General features: G+C 43.0%; 2 protein-coding genes across 2 annotated transcripts in view; one reads left to right on the top strand and one right to left on the bottom strand.

Annotated features, from left to right (window-relative positions):
• Positions 1-6846: 6846 nt before the first annotated feature.
• On the bottom strand, positions 6847-14570 carry FASTKD3 (FAST kinase domains 3). The gene is made up of 6 exons (XM_081089939.1): positions 12551-14570; positions 11463-11548; positions 10125-10299; positions 8904-8973; positions 8480-8594; positions 6847-7176 (listed from the first exon to the last, which is right to left on the bottom strand). The coding sequence occupies exons 1-6, from the start codon at positions 13989-13991 to the stop codon at positions 7078-7080; spliced, it is 1986 nt and encodes a 661-aa protein (XP_080946065.1). The 5' UTR covers positions 13992-14570; the 3' UTR covers positions 6847-7077.
• Positions 14571-15251: 681 nt separating this feature from the next.
• The window catches only part of MTRR (5-methyltetrahydrofolate-homocysteine methyltransferase reductase), a 31587-nt gene continuing 27134 nt past the window's right edge, over positions 15252-19704 (top strand). Inside the window, exons 1-2 of the mRNA XM_081088884.1 lie at positions 15252-15329; positions 17938-18102. Of these exons, the coding sequence (XP_080945010.1) occupies positions 17974-18102 (129 nt within the window). The 5' untranslated portion in view covers positions 15252-15329; positions 17938-17973. The remainder of the gene's footprint in view (positions 15330-17937; positions 18103-19704) is intronic.

The following is a 19704-nucleotide window of genomic DNA, read 5'->3' as shown; positions in this document are numbered from 1 at the left end:
TTGTGTACCCAGAGAATGTCAAGGGCATTAGTAACTCAGGCTTATGAATGATGCTCCTGCAAGCCCAGACACCTGTCTGCACTGGTGTCCAAATCTCCCATCCGTGCTGATTGTCAGTGAGAATAATAGCATGAGCCTGGGCATGGGCAGTGGCCCATGTGGGGTTAGTTAGACAAACCTTTACCTTATTCTATGCCTCCTTCCTGGTAAAAAGGCATGAATCTTGTCAGCTGGTTTGAAGCTTTTTGGTCATGAGGTTTTTCCTGTAGGCTGGCTCATGCGCTTGATGGAGCCTTTATGATTAGTCACTTTAAGCATCAAAGTTATGAATCAAGATATATAAATGTAATTTAATTTTGGTTCACCTTGTTGATTTGGAATAAAAATGAACTTGATTTTATATGATGCCTAAAATGGTAATTCCCCAATACTAACAACTTCAGCAGTGAGCACGCTGCAGGCACCGGGGTTCCTTGGAGGGGTGACCCAGCTTGGGGAACTTAGGTCTGGAACAAGAAATGGTAAGATGAGCCTGGAACATCTTGTTCTGCCAAGAAATTTTTTAAAATTTATGTGATGAGGTGAAAAGGATGAACGGGCCCATCTGAAAGGTATCCCATTTAAGCATAAAAAAGACAGGGGTACTGGATTGAAACACATCAAATATATAACATTTCATGAGTTAATAAATATCCTAAGGAAATAAAATGACCAGAGCACCAACTGTTTATTCTATAAATTAATACACGATAGAAAAGATGTATCTTTTTTGTGTAAACATTATGTTAGGGTATACAAGTAGTTGATAGGAGAAAGTTCTTTATAGATAAATGTAATGAAAATAGAAGGATTGATAGAATTAGCAAATAATTTTTTAATTAGAAATAATTTTTTATTAGAAATAATGATTGAGGCAACAATCATCAACTGATGCTAAAACCATTAGGTGGAAGGCTGATGGGGCTATAGAGTGGATGGATCATGCATGTCATACAGCACCCACGGATCACACTTAGTGACTAGCACCAAGAGGGGACAACCAGACATTAGTGTATGATGCAAGGCAAATGCACAGTACCTCCTCCAAAGCATCCTTGTCGAGAGAGAGAGAGAGAGAGAGAGAGAGAGAGAGAGAGAGAGAGAGAGAGAGAGAATGGAAGGAAGGAAGGAAGGAAGGAAGGAAGGAAGGAAGGAAGGAAGGAAAAGAAATTAAACGGAAGGAAGGAAGGAAGGAAGGAAGGAAGGAAGGAAGGAAGGAAGGAAAGAAAGAAAGAAAGAAAGAAAGAAAGAAAGAAAGAAAGAAAGAAAGAAAGGAAGAAAGAAAGAAAGAAAGAAAGAAAGAAAGAAAGAAAGAAAGAAAAAGAAATTAAACTGAATCTAAGCAAGCCTCTGGATCTACCTTTTAGTTTAACAGGAATTACAGAAGGTAGAGGAACAAGTTATATAACACCACCAAATCAAACTGTGGGACATTTTACAGGGCAATTTGTCTAATTTCTTCAAAAGGAAGAGACAGGAAAACTAGGTGAGGGTGAGGTGCATTTACAGCAGAAAAGACTCAAAACTTAAGTGGGATAACAGCTAAAAATAGTAATATGTGCATTTTGTTTGGATCCTGACTCAAACAAACCCACAGTTAAAAAATTATTTTTGAGATAGCATGGGGAACTTAGGATGTAGACTAGATATTTAGGATAGAAGTGTATGATAGCTTAGATTTTTCAACAAGCATTCCAACATAAAAAGGAAGCAAAAAGGAAAAGAATTGAAACATGATTAGAAAATTTCAGTAATTTTTCATGCCAAGTAAAGGGACTCCCATGGATTCATGATACTATTGTTTCTCCTCTTATATGTGTTGGTAGTTTTTCATAATCAAAGTGACAGTAGAGTTATTAAGAGGTATTGTTTCTAACAAACAACAGAACCCAAAATATCAGTTCCAAGCCACAAATAATGTGCACTGTATGCTAGAGACTGTGGGAGGGTTTGAGAGTTAGTTGTTTGTTTGTTCTGAGATGGGATTACAAGTGTATTAAGGCAAACTTTCTTATGATGAAGCCCAGCAGGTGAAGAATGCCAACAAAAAGTTAGGCATATTCACTGTTGAGGCAAAAGAGAGAGGTCAATAGAGAAACCAAGAGACAGCCAACCAAGCAGATGGGGAGACTAGTGGAATGGGGAGAAATTGAATGAACTACGTTGGAGAGATGCACAGCAGAGCAAGATTGTGTGTAAAAGGGTTAATGTTAGCCTGGCCTGAGAAGCCAACTCTGGACCCTGTGGGATGGGGTATCCAAAACCTTCTTCTATGAAGCTGTGCATCAGGTTGGAAATTGAGGCTACTTCTCCGTGTAAAAATGGCCCATGTGGCTCAGATCCTGTGTAGGTAATAGAGGGGTGACCCTTACTTATTGACCCTTTCTTATTCCTTATTTTTATTTCAGTCTACCACACTTATTATTTTAAATATTTACACTGATCATTGAATTGCCCTCAGGTGTAATGAGTCTATTCTACTGTAATCATATAGGTATTTGATAAAAAGACTGAAAAGTTAGGCTCCTGGGAATCTTTTTAAAATCCTGATTTCTGGGCCTCATCCTTCTGGTGATTCCCAGGTAATTCTAATGTGCAGTCAATGTTGAGAACCACTGCCCTAGGAGTTGTAACCAGCGAGTGAGTCCTGTTCCTTCTTCTAGAGCATACCTGACACGCACACTCACCACCAGTTGTAATGTTTAGTTGAGAATGAAACACAACACATGCACCAATGATAACGGCCCACTAGCCTCACTGAGCATTTACTGTTTCCCAGGTACTGGCCAAGGATTTACAAAGTGTGTCTCATTTCACGCTTCTACACTAAGTGTTTAGACTCTGAACGGGTCTGGGTATGTTTCCAGCTTGGGGAAATCTCACCCTTTTGAGGCTAATTCACTTCCTTTACCACAGAGACCCAATAGCCCATCCCTGCATTTGTACACAAAGTCTTCCAGTGTGGGTAGCTTTCTAGAGGGAACTGTTTTCTTATTTTCCAAGAAGTCTATTAAATATGCTGAATTCTGCTCCTTCCTATTCTTTTCCCCATTGAACAGATGTTTACCAACTCTCCATATGCACCTCGGCATGGAAAGTTTCGGAAGGTAGGATCCTAGTCAAGGAACTCCCACTCCATCAGGCATCTCTTCATCTCAGCACGCCCCTGACCCTCTCCTGTCTAGGCCTAGTTCAGGCAGAAAAGAAGTGTCTCTGCACCCTTCCACGGCTCCTGCTTCCTCCCTCCGCGCGCCCGCCTCTCTCACACACACACTGTTCACGTCCTAACCTTTGCTGCCCCCTAGTGGCAGGCCTGAAGAATAAATATCACTGTGCTTCGAGATACATATCCCTGCTTCAAGGGTTTTGCTTGCAAGTAAAACAATTTTTTTCACCAATTTTTCTTTCTCTGATTTACTTGTCTTTGCTTTTACTCTTGAATACTACAGCAAGGTTAAACCTTATTTGAAAGCATTAATGTATGGTATCATGAGCTATAAGACTGGATATGTAATTTTTTAAAATATGTTTTTATTGATTTTAGAGAGAGAGGAAGGGGGGGGGGGGAGAGAAAAAAACATCCATCAGCTGCCTCTTGCACACCCCCTAGTGGGGATCAAGTCCACAATTCAGGCATGTGCCCTGACTGGAATCAAACCAGCAACCTCTCAGTGCATGGGAAAACAACCAGCTGAGCCACAGTGGCCAGAGCTGGATATGAAATTTCAACAAGCACAATCACATCACTTTTGCTGGGATAGGTAGACATTAAAATTAAGTAACATGAGAATTCAGCTTATAAGGACTTGGCTTTATAATATGACAGACCTTGATAAACTCAAGCCAATGGGGAAAATCAGCAATCTTATTTATTAGCCTAAATTATTATTTATAATATATACACATGCACATTTTCAGGATGAAAATTTGTTTTAAATCAAACACTGCCAATAAGGTCTCACCTCCTTTCCTATGACTGGCCTGTGTGCTTTGCACTGAGTGCTCTGGCCACTGATGCCTGAAATGCTCTTCCCCCACATGGACCCTCCCTGCTTCCTTCTGGAATTCAGCTCGCCAATATTACCAAGAAGCCTCCCTCACTCCCCAGGCAGGCCTGGCCTTCTGCATTCCCAGAGTCTTGCTCATGCTTCAGGAGTGCCTGCTGGCTCATCACTGTCATCATCTGCTCACTTATTTACCTCCCCCAACTCCTAACCCCTCAAGGCAGGGCTCTTATCTGTTTCCCTCTGGAGCTCCAGCAGTTACTGGGCGCCCAGCACTGTCGGGGCTTAGTGAATGTTTGTTGAATGAACAAAGGAAGTGAGTAGGGGAGCACCCAAAGGAGCAAAGGCTCAACAGAGGATGTAATGGGAAGTGCAGAGGAAGGAGTACCTGAGTCCAATTAGATCAACCAGTAAAAAGGTCATGATGGATGAGAGGGAGTTAGATAAATTGAAAAGGTGGAAGAACATGTTAGGCTGTGCTTTCCTTCTTATCATTTACACTAGAGGCCCGGTGCACATTTGTGCACTGGAGGCTGGCGGGGGGTGGGAGGGCGGGGGCCTCAGCCCGGCTTGTGCCCTCTCGCAGTCCAGGACCCCTTGGGGGATGTCCAACTGCTGGTGCTCCCTGTGGGGAGTGGGCCTAAGCCGGCAGTTGGACATCCCCCAAGGGGTCCTTAGTATTGCTGCGGAGGCAGGAGAGGCCTTGAGCCCATGTGCCCAGCTTCTGGCTGAGCGGCGCTCCCCCTGTGGGAGTGCACTGACCACCAGGGGGCAGCTCCTGCATTGAGCATCTGCCCGCTTGTGGTCAGTGCATGTCATAGTGACTGGTCATTCCACGTTTGGTTGATTTGCATATTAGGGTTTTATTATATAGGATAATTTATAACAGACTGTGATTACCTCTGTTTTAGTTAAGGCTCTGCCCCCTCTTTAAACTGTAAGGTGTTTACTTCAAGGTTCAGGGTTGTATCATACCCAAGGATGAGCTTAGTCACGAGGGGAGAGGCAGTGCAGTGAGGTTGGCCTAGGAAGGGAGTGACAAGGTCACGTGGGTGCACGGACACATCAGAATCCACAGCACCTCTGTCCTGCTCAATCTCCATTTGCTTCCATGTCTCCTTCCTGCTCTATGTTCAAAGGCATCAACTTTAAAGAATGATCTTAGAGCTTATCTTGTCTCCACTTGCTATTCTGAAGATAAACTGACTCAAAAGGGAAAAGTGAAGTATATGGCATGATGGGGTGAAAATTCAGATCAATTAAACTAGCTAACATAGACTGTGCTTATTTTGTGCTAGCTTTCTAAGGGTTTTATATTTATTAACTTAATTTTCATTTCAACCTGTTACCAGTTAAATTGTGTCCCCCTCCCCCATCCCCCAAAAAAGGCTATATTGAAGTCCTAACCCCCACTACCTGTAAATGTGACCTTATCTGGACATAGGGTCTTTGCAGATTTAATCGAGATGAGGTCTTAGGGTGGGTTCTAATCTTATAAAACTGGTAAGACACAGACACACACACACACACACACACACACACACACAGGGAAGACAGCCATGTGAACATGGAGGCAAAAATTGGAGTGATGCTGCCACAAACCAAGGAATGCCTGAGGCCACCAAAGGTGAAAGGAAACCTTTGGTTTAAGGCAGCGATTCTCAACCTGTGGGTCGCGACCCCTTTGGCGGTCGAATGACCCTTTCACAGGGGTCGCCTAAGACCATCCTGCATATCAGATATTTACATTACGATTCATAACAGTAGCAACATTACAGTTATGAAGTAGCAACGAAAATAATTTTATGGTTGGGTCACAACATGAGGAACTGTATTTAAAGGGCCAGAAGGTTGAGAACCACTGGATTAAGGAACCCTTTGGAGCAGCAGTCGCCAACTGGTGGTCCGTGAGGTGCAAAAGGTTGGCGACCACTGCTGTAGAGGCTTTGAGGGCACATGGCCTGATTATGGACGTCCAGTCCCCAGAACTCTGAGGAAATAAACTTGGGTTGTTTCAAGCCACCCGTTTGTGGTACTTGGTTGCGGCAGTTCTGGAAACTATTCACAACCCCCTTATTTATGAGCACCCCTGAGGAAACAGGCTCAAGGTCACTCCCTTAGCAAGTGGTGAAGCTAGAACTCTTAGCCACTAAAGTATGTTGCTTCTCAAGACCAGCTTTAAATCTCACTCACCACTTGTGAGGCATGAAATGCTAGGCCGGACAGTCATCCTCTCTGAACCGGTCCTCGCACCCGTGAAAGGGGAGGAGCACCTCAGTCACACAGCCCTTAGACTCACACAACGCTGTGCTCCAGTGCTCCACACAGGCTCAGCACAGTGAGTGAGAAGAGAGAGACGCTGTCTCCTTGCTCAAGGATGAAGAACTAACTGGTGGAAGAACCTGTGTCCAACTCCAGATTTGTAGGAGGCCTGCCTCCTCCCCAAAACCCTACCTAACCCTAATAAGTTTTTTCAAGTCTTTAAGCCTTAATTTTTTTAAAAAGATAAAAGCTCCCATATTAATATATTTTCTTACTAGCTAAAGGGTTATTTCTGCACAATTCTATAATTATATTTATATTCAAAGGACTCTATTCTATTTTTCTCTCCTCCTCCTCCTTACCATATATCATTTCCTCTAAGAAAATATAAAAGGACAAGGCAGATAAACTTTTTTTCCTTATATTTTTTAGAAGAGGAAACTAAGGTCTCTAAAGAGCATATTTTCAGTTAGCAGATAGCTATTACAAGGCAGAAGATTTAATAATAACAATTTATTCATTACATACTTTATTATACTTGATTAATTCTGTTTATTGTGTAAAAGTATGATAATGATATTAAATTAAAATTTATTTTAAATTTATCACCAGTAATTATATACATGGTATAAGCAAAACTACAGACCATTTCCAGATCATCAGTCCATAAAGAAAGGGCTATTTCACAAATGATATTCTTTTTCTTATACTGAGTCCCATGAAAACACAAGTTCTTTCACGATATGAGTTCTGAAGCCAGTATTTCTTCTCCTTACCAACAAATGCCAGCATTTTGAGAAAATAGTTTCCTTTGTAAATATTCCACCAATTCAAGTTTTGATTTTAGAGTTTCAATATCATAATAGGGGATCTGTAAAGGGAGGAAAATAAAATTTGTCATAATCCTTCACAATCTGAAACTCCCTTGATTTTTTTGGTTACTTGTTCCTCACCCTCCTCCACAGCAGAATGTAAGCTCCTGCAGGGCAAAGACCACACTAGCTTTTTCATCCTGTAGCCCCAGTGCCTACAACAGCACCTAGGTTCAGGAAATACAAAGCAGAGCGTGCAAAGAAAATTTGGGCTCTGGTATTGTCAGATTAGGGTGAAAGGTGGACTTGACCTGGGAGCTGATGAATGATCACAGATACCCAGAGTGGGAGACCAGTGTGGTGGTGGAAGCAGCTGGACAAAGGGAGAAAGGCCAGAGAGAATGGAGGGGGCTTGAGGGAAGGGGAGCAGCCCCCGAGCTCAGAGCAGAGCGCCTGGCTGCCAGCTCGGGGCTGCTCCCAGAGCAGAGGGCCTGGGACGTTGAGACGCCCAGGAGCTTTGACTTTATCACCTAAGCAATAAGCAATAAACATAAAGGCTCTGAACACACACTGGCACGATTAATTTTAGGAAAATTAATCTGAGAATGTAGAAAAAATAGAGTGGAAAAGAGTAACCAGACAGGAAAGAGAGGGCAGACTGGTGGACAGCTTAAAGAGTTGTGGAAGCTCCATGCCCACTCACTGTGGCTCCTCACATGAGACCTTCTGCTGTGATTTATGATGTAAATACAAGTAAGGCCTTAAACCCTAAGTGGTGATGAGGATACTGGTTTTAATGGGCTATCTTGTCCACTTTTATTCATAAAATCAGGTGGGAATTAAAACAGACATTCCAGCCGAAACCGGTTTGGCTCAGTGGACAGAGCGTCGGCTTGCGGACTGAAGGGTCCCGGGTTCGATTCCGGTCAAGGGCATGTACCTGGGTTGCGGGCACATCCCCAGGGGGAGATGTGCAGGAAGCAGCTGATCAATGTTTCTCTCTCATCGATGTTTCTGACTATCTATCTCTCTCCCTTCCTCTCTGTAAAAAATCAATAAAATATATTTTAAAAAAATAAATAAATAAATAAAACAGACATTCCAATAATTTTGTAATTGAATACACAATAAAATATACAGATGATGGATTATAGAACTGCACATTTAAAACCTATAATTTTATTAACCAATGCCCCCCCCCAATAAATTCAATAAAATAAAATGCTCTCGACTTTAATGTAAGTGGGCTGGCAGACCACTTAGTAACCTGGAAAAAGCAAATCTAAAGTAGACATTGCTTTGGGGCGGCGGGGGGGGGGGGGGGGGGGGGGCAAGGGGGGGGGCGGGGAGACACAAGCATACCTGAACGACCTGATAACCAAGTAAGCGTAGGTGTCTTTGTTTAATAGCTTCCTTTCCCAGCAAGTGTTTGCTATTCAAACAAAATCTTTTTGGACCATCAATACACAGTGCTACCCTGAAAAATTAGAGAGAGAGTCAATTTTTAAAACAACCCAAAATACTTACATATTTTTAGTTATCAGAATTTATTTGGGATTTGCTTATTCCTATTTGCCAGTACTAGTTTCAAGTAAATAAAGAGTGTGTTTCCTTTAATCTGTTAAGAAAACACTCAATTGAGGTTCATATAATGTTACAAATATTTTCCAAAACTGGTATGCTGCAAAGTAGTGTTTTAATTTCCAGAATGTTTATTTTTTTCACTTTCTTAGAAGACAATCATTGTTTATCCTCAGCAAGTAACATTAACGACAAGTTTTCTTACCTTTTATGTACGTCTTCATGAAATGTAAATGGTAATACAAATCCTTCTTCATCTAATTTAATTTCAACATCTGGTGAGAGAAGAAAGGAAAAATCCTTCGTGTGACACCCTCACAAACACTATCTTCCTTTCCTCCTCGTCTGTTTGAATTCTTCCACACTGCATTTACCAACTGGCTGAGGGCTGCAAAGTAATGACCACACCAGACAATGTTGAGATTGCTTAACTTAGCCGGGTCTATAATCAACCAAGTCAGCCTGAAACTAAGAACGCTCAACTACACAAAAACAAGGAGTGGGTTCTCCGGTTATCTGGGGGATAACAAGAGTCACTCACACAACTGACTCCTTCAACCAGTGACGAAAATCCTTTAAATTAAGCAATGCCAGACACCTATGCACAGTGGACCTTTCTTCACTGGAGCGCCCAGAGCCGCCAGGGTAGTAAAGCATCCTGCACCCCGACATGTGGTCCCAGAGCATGGACAGACTCCCCTTCCTTCCCACTGATGCTCTGCCATTCCTTTTCTAAAAGGAGCCCGTACTGGAGGAGAGTGAGATGTGACCACCTGGAGCCAGTAAAACACTGTCCTCTTTGAGCTGATTTTCTTTTAGACATTAATCTTTACAAATGTGTAAGGGCAGAAGGACTTGTCTCTGGTCAGTGCTGTCCAACAGAACTTTCATGGTGATGGAAACATTTGTACCTCTGTTGTCCAATATGGCAGCCGTGAGCTACCTGTGGCTACCGAACACTTGAAAGTGTGGTTAATATGACTGAGGAACTGAACTTTGAATTTTTTAAAATTTTAATTATATTAAATGTAAGTGGCCATATGTACTAGTGGCTACTCTACTGGACAGCACTGGCCTAGAGTACAGCAGCAGCTAACGATTACTGAGCACTTACTGTATTACTTGCATTATTTCATGTAATCCTTAAACAAGTCTAAGAAGTCACTATTCTCCCATTTTACAGAAAGCAGCAAGCAGAAAAGGTAAAAACTCTGCCCAAAGACAGTCTGCTACTATGTGGCTAACACGTGGGAACTCAACCCCAGGCAGTCTTGACTCAGCCCTACTGCACACCCTTGTTCCACTTCGCCTTTAGGGAAGGGCAAGTCCATTTTGTATTTCCAGACCTTCTATGGCTACTAAGTTGCAAATATTCCAAATGAGAATGAAGGCTAAAAGTTAGTAAACAATAAAACCTATTACTCACCTATTGTGTAATAATATGGTGTTAACACTTTTGAAGCAAAATATGATCTTGCTCCCAAAAGGTCAATCAATCCAAACATCACATGTTTATAAAGATGAAAATCCACAGGCGTCTCCAGGGAGCAGCACGGAGTAAGAAATGATCTCACCTGATATTTAGGAAGAAGTTTCGGACCCTACAAATTGTATATGCAAATATGAGAAAGAAAAATAAGATACAAAACGAACCAGATAATAAAAATTTAGTAGCCCTAGCCAGTGGATACAGTGTCAGCCTGTGGACTGAAGGGTCCCACGTTTGATTCTGATCAAGGGCACATGCCCAGGTTGTGGGCTCGATCCCCAATAGGGGGTGTGTAGGAGGCAGCCAATCAATGATTCTCATCATTAATGTTTCTAGCTCTTTCTCCCTCCCCCTTCCTTTCTGAAATCAATAAAAATATGTTTAAAAAATATAAATAAAAATAAAAATTTAGTAAAACATTGATACTAGCTTATGAGTGATGAAATATTTTTAAGCAGGATAGGAAACCTAGAAGCCATAAAAGATGGGATATATTTGACTATAGAAAGCTTAAAAATTTCTATTCAGCAAGGAGGCATCATAAACATTAAATTAAAAACCTAAGAATTAAAACCAGAAGAAAATATGTACAACACACACAATAGCTAAAATCTGTTTTACAATGACTCCTATGGGAAAAAAATAAGCCAATAGAAATATGAGTTAGAGGGTAGAAAGGCAATTCACAGCAAATGTAAATGACCAAGAAACATTTAAAGATATGCTCAACTTCCTTATTGCTCATTAAAATATAATTTAAAAATGTGATACTGTTTTTCAGAGTCAAATGAAAAATTAAAGGGACTAATATCACAATACAATAGAAGTGGGGGAGATGTGGCTACCCCCACACTGCGGAGTACCTGACGGGACACACAAACTCCACCTCCACCGAACTTCGTCAGATGACAGCCTGCACTTAAAAATGTACCCCAGATGATTTAGGATGTGTTCAGTCCAGAGCCACACTGCTGTGGGGCTAACCCCCTCAGCATGGCTCTCTGGTACTATTAATCTAACCCTGCAGCATCTTCCAAGGAATCTTACACACCAGGAAATGGGTCCTTCAAGGACAAGAAAACAGGAGTGGGGTTGATTTATCAAAGAAAAGGCTATCTGGTGACCACTAACTCCAAGTGAATGGAAGTTCTAGTTGTTAATGAGATTGAGACAGATCAAAAGAGAAAGAACTAAACAAAAATGTTAGATGGTAGGGGAAAGGGAACAAAAGAAAACTGCCCCCATAGAGAAATAAAGCACAGCTCATGCTTTTACCTTATAGAAAGGGCATTCGAGGATCGAGGTTAACAAAAGCTGGGTTAGTTGTGCTAGGCTCAGTCTGTCCAAATATGATTCCTCGCCTGAAATAAAAAGCATCTTAGTCATAGTTAAATTTGAATTTTGATATATGTAATGAGAGAAAATAATATTAAGAGTTAAAAGAATATTAAGACTATAAAACATTCATTTATTCACTCCAGTAAGTTACTCTTAAATGACACTATGAAAAGAATATGTTGGAATTAATTATGCCTTTATGCCTTCTTGCTTACCATCAATGCAATCTCATTTTAACTTCCAAGAATTGAAGCTCCTAACTAGAGAATATATAATTAAGAGGGACCAAATGTTAGTCAAATTAATGGAAGTTCTTGGAAATTGAGATTGTTGACATATCTGGTGCCCTTCAATTAAGATACTACTGTCTCTCAAAAAAAAAAAAAAAAAAGAGTTCTACAGTTCTCTTTCACAAAGATTCAAACATGTTGCTGTGACTTTACCAGTTCCATCACCACAGCCCCCTAAGAATACTGTTTCTCAGCTAGGGCAGCAGTCTGTTTACCCGAAACTGTTCTCTCACTCAATGCAATGTTCTAGCATGCTTTAATTCTGCATTTACACTGCTATCTACAACTTCAGATGTCCTCTTTAGTTTATCCTCCTAGGTAATAAAAGGCTAATATGCAAATCGACTGAAGACTGGTCGCTATGGCATGCACTGACCACCAGGGGGCAGACACTCAATGCAGGAACTGCCCGCTGGTGGTCAGTGTGCTCCCACAGGGGGAGCACCACTCAGCCAGAAGCCAGGCTCACAGCTGGTAAATGCAGCAGTGGTAGCGGGAGCCTCTCCCACCTCCAAGGCAGTTGGACATCCTCCCAGACTGCGAGAGAGTGCAGGCCGGGCTGCGGGGGAAACCCCCCACCCCCTCGCCCCGCACGAATTTTGTGCACCGGGCCTCTAGTTATGAAATTTTAAAAAAAGGTAAAGCATTGCTCAATGTAAAAGCTACATGTGACTTGAAAACTCCATTAAGTTCAAAGGTTATTTTTTCCACTTGCAGAAGTTATAACCAACTCACCTTGCAGCTTTTGAAGAAAATAAGGACTGAATATTTTTCCCATAAAGTTGACTGGATGGCATTCAATAAGTGAACATGAATGGAGAAGTTTCAATAGTGTTTTGGGAGGAAAAGAGTTGAAATGAGTGTATAACATATCTTCTAGCTTTCTAAATAAAGCAGAGGCATTTGGTGGCAAATAATTGAGTTTTCCAAATGGTTCAATCAACTCAGAAATCTGACTAGGGGAAAATTTTTCAGAATGGCAAACAAAAGTTTCTGCCACTGCATTCAAGATGGGTTTTGAAAGGATCTGTTTCCTGCTGCAGTACTCCATGACTCTGCTGACAACCTCAGGGTCCAAAGTGAGACACAGAGACACTACGTGCTGCTCCAGGGCTGTTATAAAAAATCGGTCATGGTGCCCAAAGTATATGAAAGCCTCTAAGACTTTTCCAAGCTCTTTATTAGTGAAATGAGGGATATGTCTCACAACATATTTACCCAATTTTATAACCAGAGGAAGTGCCTGAGTTTGATCGAGAACCACCAGGGCAGTGAGCATTTGGCTTATTGATTTAGCACTCAGGGTGTAAACTACTGACAGAGAAAAGCTGTTTATCTTATTTAGAAATGTCTGGTGTTGGTCCACTTTTTCAGGACATGCCTGCAGTATCCTATAAAGGGCCACAATATCCTCGGGGGTAAAATCTTCCAATTTTTCACCTTGCAGTTGATACATAATCAGGCCTAGGGTCGCACAACCTGGACCTCGTAGTTTGAGCAGACTTTCCGCAAGAACACAAAGGCAGTGGATTTCCAGGCCGCCCGTTTTGACACGATGTTGGCATTCTGCCACCAGGTTCAGGAACAAGCTACTCTGGGGATCCACAGACAACAGAGTCAGGGCTTGCAACGCAGTCACCAAACCGGTGTTTGACAGATTTGAGGGTTCCTGTTCAAACTGAACACATAAAGCTTGAAAGACGGGATTTTCTATTACTTCCTTTGGCAGCTTTTCATCACCATCTTTTTCTCCCACTTCACAAATCCGCTGTAAGGCTCCTGCTGCCATCGTATCAGGCAAAGCTTGCAGTGTGCTTATGAAACTTAGCACTTCTTCTGGTGAAGCGCAGTTGTTCAGTCTCCTGTAAAAGAGCTGTTCGTCCATGTTTTTGAGATTTTGTTCAAAACTGACCCAATCATGTACTTGAGGGAACACTGGCTCACCAACTGGATGAAGGTCATTTCCGTTTTCTGAATGGAACTTTTTACAACAGGCATGATGGAACCTGACCCTGAAAGGCCCAGGTTGTAGTGAACAGAAGAACCATGGGTACAGATGTCCCTTGACTGCCTCGTGAACATGATGTACAGGTTGATTTTTCAGAGCACCCAGAGCTCCATTTATCCGAAAATCAGATAAATGACAAAGATTCCTCCGCAAGGTAATTAAAGCCATGCCATCAGATTCTCAACTCTTGACTTATAACTAAATATAGGAATAAAAAACATGGTCAAATATATTGAGAACATGCCTCACTCAACATCAATACTTATGGAACTAAGGATGAGTACCCCAAATAAGTGATTAATAAACATGCCCCAGCAAAACATAAGTAACTAGAGCAGAGCCGCTTAGAAAATTGGCTGGCATCTAATAATGATAATCACTACCATTTGCCTGATACTATTGTGCTTTCCCTGTACTAAATTAATGCTCTTGACAGCACAATAAATTAAGCACTTTCATCATCATTTCACAGATGAGGAAACTTAAAGCACAAAGAAGTAATTTTATCCAGTTTACACAGCTAGTGAGTGGCAAAGCTGGGATGGATTCAAAGTCCAAACACACGTCCTATCAATTGGTGGATGGAAGGAACTGCGTCCGGTTAAATATGTTTTTCATCAAAGCTGGGAATCCCCGCATGCGGAGGGCCCACCACAATTAAGTTTTGGGGAGTCAAAAGTTATACCGGATTTTCCAATCCACGAGGGGTGGGAGGTGGGCAGGGTGTTGGTGCCCCTAATGCCGGCATTGTTCAAAGATCAAAAAAAAAAAAAAGCAACGGGTCAAGTGGCCAAAATTCCTATAGGTCAATGTAAAGCAAAGATTTTTTAAAAGGTGCACAAAGCTCCCGAGGTGTTGGTTTCCCCTGGTAGCTAGGAATGAGGAAGAATACGGTCTAGGCTGGCAAAAGGCAAACAAGTAAGTGAATAAAAAAGGTACAGACATGCAGGTCAATAAGGGGAGAAGGTGAGCGGCCAGTCCAGACCTAAACACCCCGCTGTGAGATTTAAGAAAACGGATGTGCAGGGCAAGAGGGGACGTCCCGGGCGCCCCGTCCTCTAGGAATGAAAGGACCCCAGAGCCTGGCGCCCCAAACCCGGCGTCCCTGGGACCTGCGCTGAAGCACCGGCCGGGCGCGGCGGCCTGAGAGGGCTGGGCCGGCCAGTGCAGCACCGGAGCCTAAGCAACGACACGGGCCGGGCCGTAAAAACCGAGCCCTACCCCCGCACGGGCACCTACCGAGCTCAGCCCGCTGGAGTCCCGAGCAGCTCTCGCCGGTCGGCCTTTACTTCGCACGCCTTGGAGGAACCGAGTTATCAGGCGCATGCGCGGGGACAGAAAGCCACACCCCCCAGCCCGGCGCACTGTGATTGGCCCAGCTCCGTCCGAGCTCTCCATGTGTATTGGTTTGGACGCGGAGCGCGCGCCGCGACTGTGTGCGCAGGCGCTGGAGCAAGGCCTGCGGAACCACGCTCTCCCCGGGCGTCCCCGGCTGGGCCCTCGCAGGTGAGTACTCTGTGCTCGCTGCACCCCTGTTTGGGCCACACACCCAGCACTGGCCGCTGGGGAGGCGGTTCCGGGTCGGCGAGGGTACCGGCTTCCGCGCCCCGGCGTTCCAACCCTGACCGGGAAGGGCGCGCGCTGGTCGATCCGAAGCCCGGCCCCGCTGGGCTGCGGGCCGAACTCGGGCTGCGCCGGGGCCGGGCGGTCTCCCCGCGTGTGCACCGGCGGAGCTGGCCCCGCAGGTGGCTGTGGACCCCTGTTGGGTCGGTATCTTTGTCCTGAACGCTTTTCTAGGCAGGGTTAAGGGGCACTGTGGGGGCGCGGTGGGGACTCGGGAATGTTGGGAGCGTGGACCTGGCCGGCCGGGCTGTCCTGCTCCACCGCTTCTCCGCCTGACCTTGCTCTGCGTGTGCCGGGGAGCCGCCTCTGAGAAATGCGGGGACCCGTTTAAGGTGGTTGTCGCACGAAGAGCTTCTGTTTGTTCTCTGAAGCGCCGACCCCTGTGCGCGGCCCCTGGGAAGGGTTGCAGGTGGTCAGCTGTCATAAGAAGCGTGGCGTCCTGTCACTTTCTCGGTTCTCAGTGAGCCCTAAATGTGCGGCGTCCTCGTATGGACTCATTTGCACGCCTGCCTTCATTCCGTAAATTTACGGAGCACCCGCCGTGCGCCAGGCGTGTTCTGTTCCCTAAGCATATTCCGTGGTCATTAACAGGTTCCCTAACACAGTTCTTTTATTTTTTAATTTCTTTGTTCCTTAATTTGTCCTAAGATGTAACTGGCCCGAGGAGCATAAAACTGTTGGTGGTTCATTCGCCAAAAAGATTGTGATTTGGGTTTCAGTTTAACTTGTTCCGTACTAATCGACAGTGTCCCTGTTGTAGAGACCAAGTAAGTATGAGAAGTCTGTGAGGGTCCTTTATTTTATTGCTGGTTTCTCTTCAGGAAAGACGTGAACTAGTAAAACGATCGACTGGATTAGAAATATTGGCCTTCCATCAATCCATAGTTAAGTGCAGATACACATGCACTTACCTATATTTGATGTTGAATTAAGTAATAAAACAGTATTTGGTTAAGTTCATTACTAGTTTATTTAGCAGTAGGAACCGAGGCTCCTACAATTTTTTTTATAATTCTTTATTGTTGAAAGTATAACATGTCCCCTTCCCCCCCACCCACCCACCTTCCCTCAGATTCTGTACTCTGTTCCATGATTCCATGTTTCCAGATCCACTCCGTTCATCCGATTATTTTGTTACTTAGATTCCACATATGAATGCAATCATGTGATGCTTGTCTTTGACTGACTTATTTCACTTAGCATGATACTCTCCAGGTCCCTCCATGCTGTCTCAAAGGGTAAGAGATTCTTCTTTTTTTACTGCTGCATAGTATTCCATTGTATAAATGTACCACAGCTTTTTCTTCTTTTTTTTTTATTGCTTAAAGTATTACAAAGAGTATTACATATGTCTCCTTTTTTTCCCCCACCCTTGACAATCCCCTGGCCTCCCCTACCCTCTAGTGTCTTATGTCCATTGGTTATGCTTATATGCATGCATATAAGTCCTTCGGTTGATCTCTTACCCCCCCATTCCCCCTCCCCCCCCCCGCCTGCCCTCCCACCCACCCCTACCACAGCTTTTTTATCCATTCATCTACTGATGGGCACTTGGGCTCTTTCCAGATCTTAGCTGTGGTAAATTATGCTGCTATGAACATAGGGGTGCGTATATCCTTTCTGATTGGTGTTTCTGGTTTCTTAGGATATATTCCTAGGATATATTCCTAGAAGTGGGATCACTGGGTCAAATGGCAGTTCCATATTTAATTTTTTGAGGAAACTCCGTACTGTCTTCCATAGTGGCTGCACCAGTCTGCATTCCCACCAGCAGTGCACTAGATTCCCTTTTCTCCACATCCTCTCCAGCACTTGTCGTTTGTTGATTTGTTGATGGTAGCCATTCTGACAGGTGTGAGGTGATTCCTCATTGTCATTTTAATTTGCATCTCTCTGATGATCAGTGACTTTGAGCATTTTTTCACATATCCATTGACCATCTGTATGTCCTCTTTGGAGAAGTGTCTATTTAGGACCTTTGCCCATGACCCCTACAATTTTAATGCTAGTTTTACTTTTCCCTTTTTTAAAAGAGCAAGCAAAGAGGAATCTGATTTATTGAGCAGTGCTGTGTCTCAGCCACTGCTCAGGTGCTTTTTCTCAGTCTTTGTCGGTAGGCCTTTCTGTGGTGACCCCCACTGAGAGAGTGAGGGAGCTGAGGCACAGAGCCTTCGGGAGGCGGGAGGCTTGCCTGCGCTTCTGCAGTGTGAATGACTGACCCCGGATTGAAGCCCACGTCGTCTGAACCCAGAATGATTTCTGAGACGTGGAATTAGAGCTTCATTCCTCTGTTCTCCCTGGTTTGATATATTCTCTTTTTTATGACGCTTTGAGAATTACTGCTAACAAACAGATTCAGAGAAGTGTATTTCATATTTTGTGTGGGTATTGTTGGAATCTTTTTTGAAGACTATGAGGGAGAATTAATACCTGCAGTTTGTTACTACTTTATTTGAAAGAAAATCCTCTTTTCTCTTTTTCATTTTTTCAGTGTAACTATTCTAGCTAAAGCGTATGCCTGGAGGAGATGAGAAGGTTTTTGTTACTCTATGCTACACAGCAAGGACAGGCAAAGGCCATAGCAGAAGAAATATGTGAAAAGGCAGCTGCCCATGGATTTTCTGCAGATCTTCACTGCATCAGTGAATCAGATAAAGTAAGAGTTGTTATTCCTGCGGTTTTTACTGTTTTATGCTTTGAAGATATTTTGGTTGGGAGTGATGTTAAACAACAGAATAGGACTTTATCCTTTATCCTTTTCTCTTAAATACTCAGAAATTATTATTTTATCAAGAGTTTTAAGATTCCTACCAGCTTTTATTCTTTTTTTTACACTTAACTATCCATTTGAATTAGACTAAACTGTCTCAAAAACTGAAATAATTACTTTATCAACCAACATGGAAGCAGTAGTTTTTGCCTTGTTTATCTCATGGGATGGCTGTGAGAACAATGAGATATATGCGTTCGCGTGCATATGTGTGCTTTCCACCTCATGAATCCCAGGGCCCCATTTGTATTTCTCCAAAATAAAGACCTTGTCATTTGTGTCAGAGTTCCTCCAAGTGAAGGGGTACTTAATTCTTTTGTGAAATAGAATTTAAAGCAGGAGTGTAAAGATCAGGAGAAGACTCTGCTTCCTTAGGTCAGGGACTACTTGTGCATTCAGTCCCTGCCATAGGATCCATAAGAACTTAACAGATCTGTGTTCTTACAGTTAGTTCTGTTGAGACCTCCAGATTTTACTGTTTTAAATAATCCAGGTCGTAGCAACTAGCAGGGGCTTTCATATAAGCACAAGCTGAAGCCTTAGCCACTAAGCAGTCAAATTCAGTTCAGTACTTCAAAAACTGCCCTGCTGGTACACTCTCACTCAAGTTCACAACTTCCTCTGTTTTTTCCCACATGTCTAGTTCAAAAGAATTATAAACTCAGTTCAAGGAAGGGCCAAGGTGACTCCTGATGTAGTCACTCACCTGATAGGGAGTGTCCTGGAAGACACCACCAGTGGGCAGGTTTTGTAATTCTGTAGTAACTTCAAAGTAAGTTTACATTATGGGTGCCACAGTCTGAATCTTACAAAAATACGGTCATCATATAACTAATCCTGACTTGGCCCTCTTGGGCCACCTCACCACCTAGGTCTGCAGCTATTTGAAAGTTAGGTGAGTAGTTAGTGTTTTTCAATACTAAGTTAGTAACATCTCCTCAGGTGAATGGTTTCTCCAGTTCTTGATCCAAGTTTAAACAGATAGCTCTCTACTTCCTAGATCATGTGTGTCCTTTTCAAGGTGAAGTTACTTTAACAGACTGTGTAGAGTGTAATACATAACTTGCAAAGTGCCCAGTGAGTGTTGACTCTCCTATAAAATTTTAGCTCAGATTTTTATCTATTAAATCAGCATGAAAAGTAAAGTGAATTCCTTTGAGCCAAACTAGATGCTATTTGTTAGCAGTAGAGCTCATCGAATCATACATAGAAGTGTAGTGCTCTTTTTGAAATATTTACATTTAGGTGAACATCAGAATGAAGAAGCTTGATTTTAAGACTTGGAAACACCGATGATCCCAATTTATCACTGCTAATGTTCTCAGCTCTCTGGGACCCTGATTGCCAAGTGCCCTGATAGTGAAGAGTAACAATTTGCCTTCCCAAGTTGAAAATGTTCTGCGTGCCTCTCTGCCCTTATGCCATAGGCATTACTGATGACAGGTTCAAGACAGGAAACTAAGCTTGTTGTAAGTCAAAACTACACAT

The sequence above is a fragment of the Myotis nattereri genome (assembly GCF_964212035.1).
Source record: "Myotis nattereri genome assembly, chromosome: 4".
NCBI classification, from domain to species: domain Eukaryota; kingdom Metazoa; phylum Chordata; class Mammalia; order Chiroptera; family Vespertilionidae; genus Myotis; species Myotis nattereri.
The sequence above is the reverse complement of the archived record's forward strand: the minus strand, read 5'-3'. Positions and strand labels throughout refer to the sequence as shown.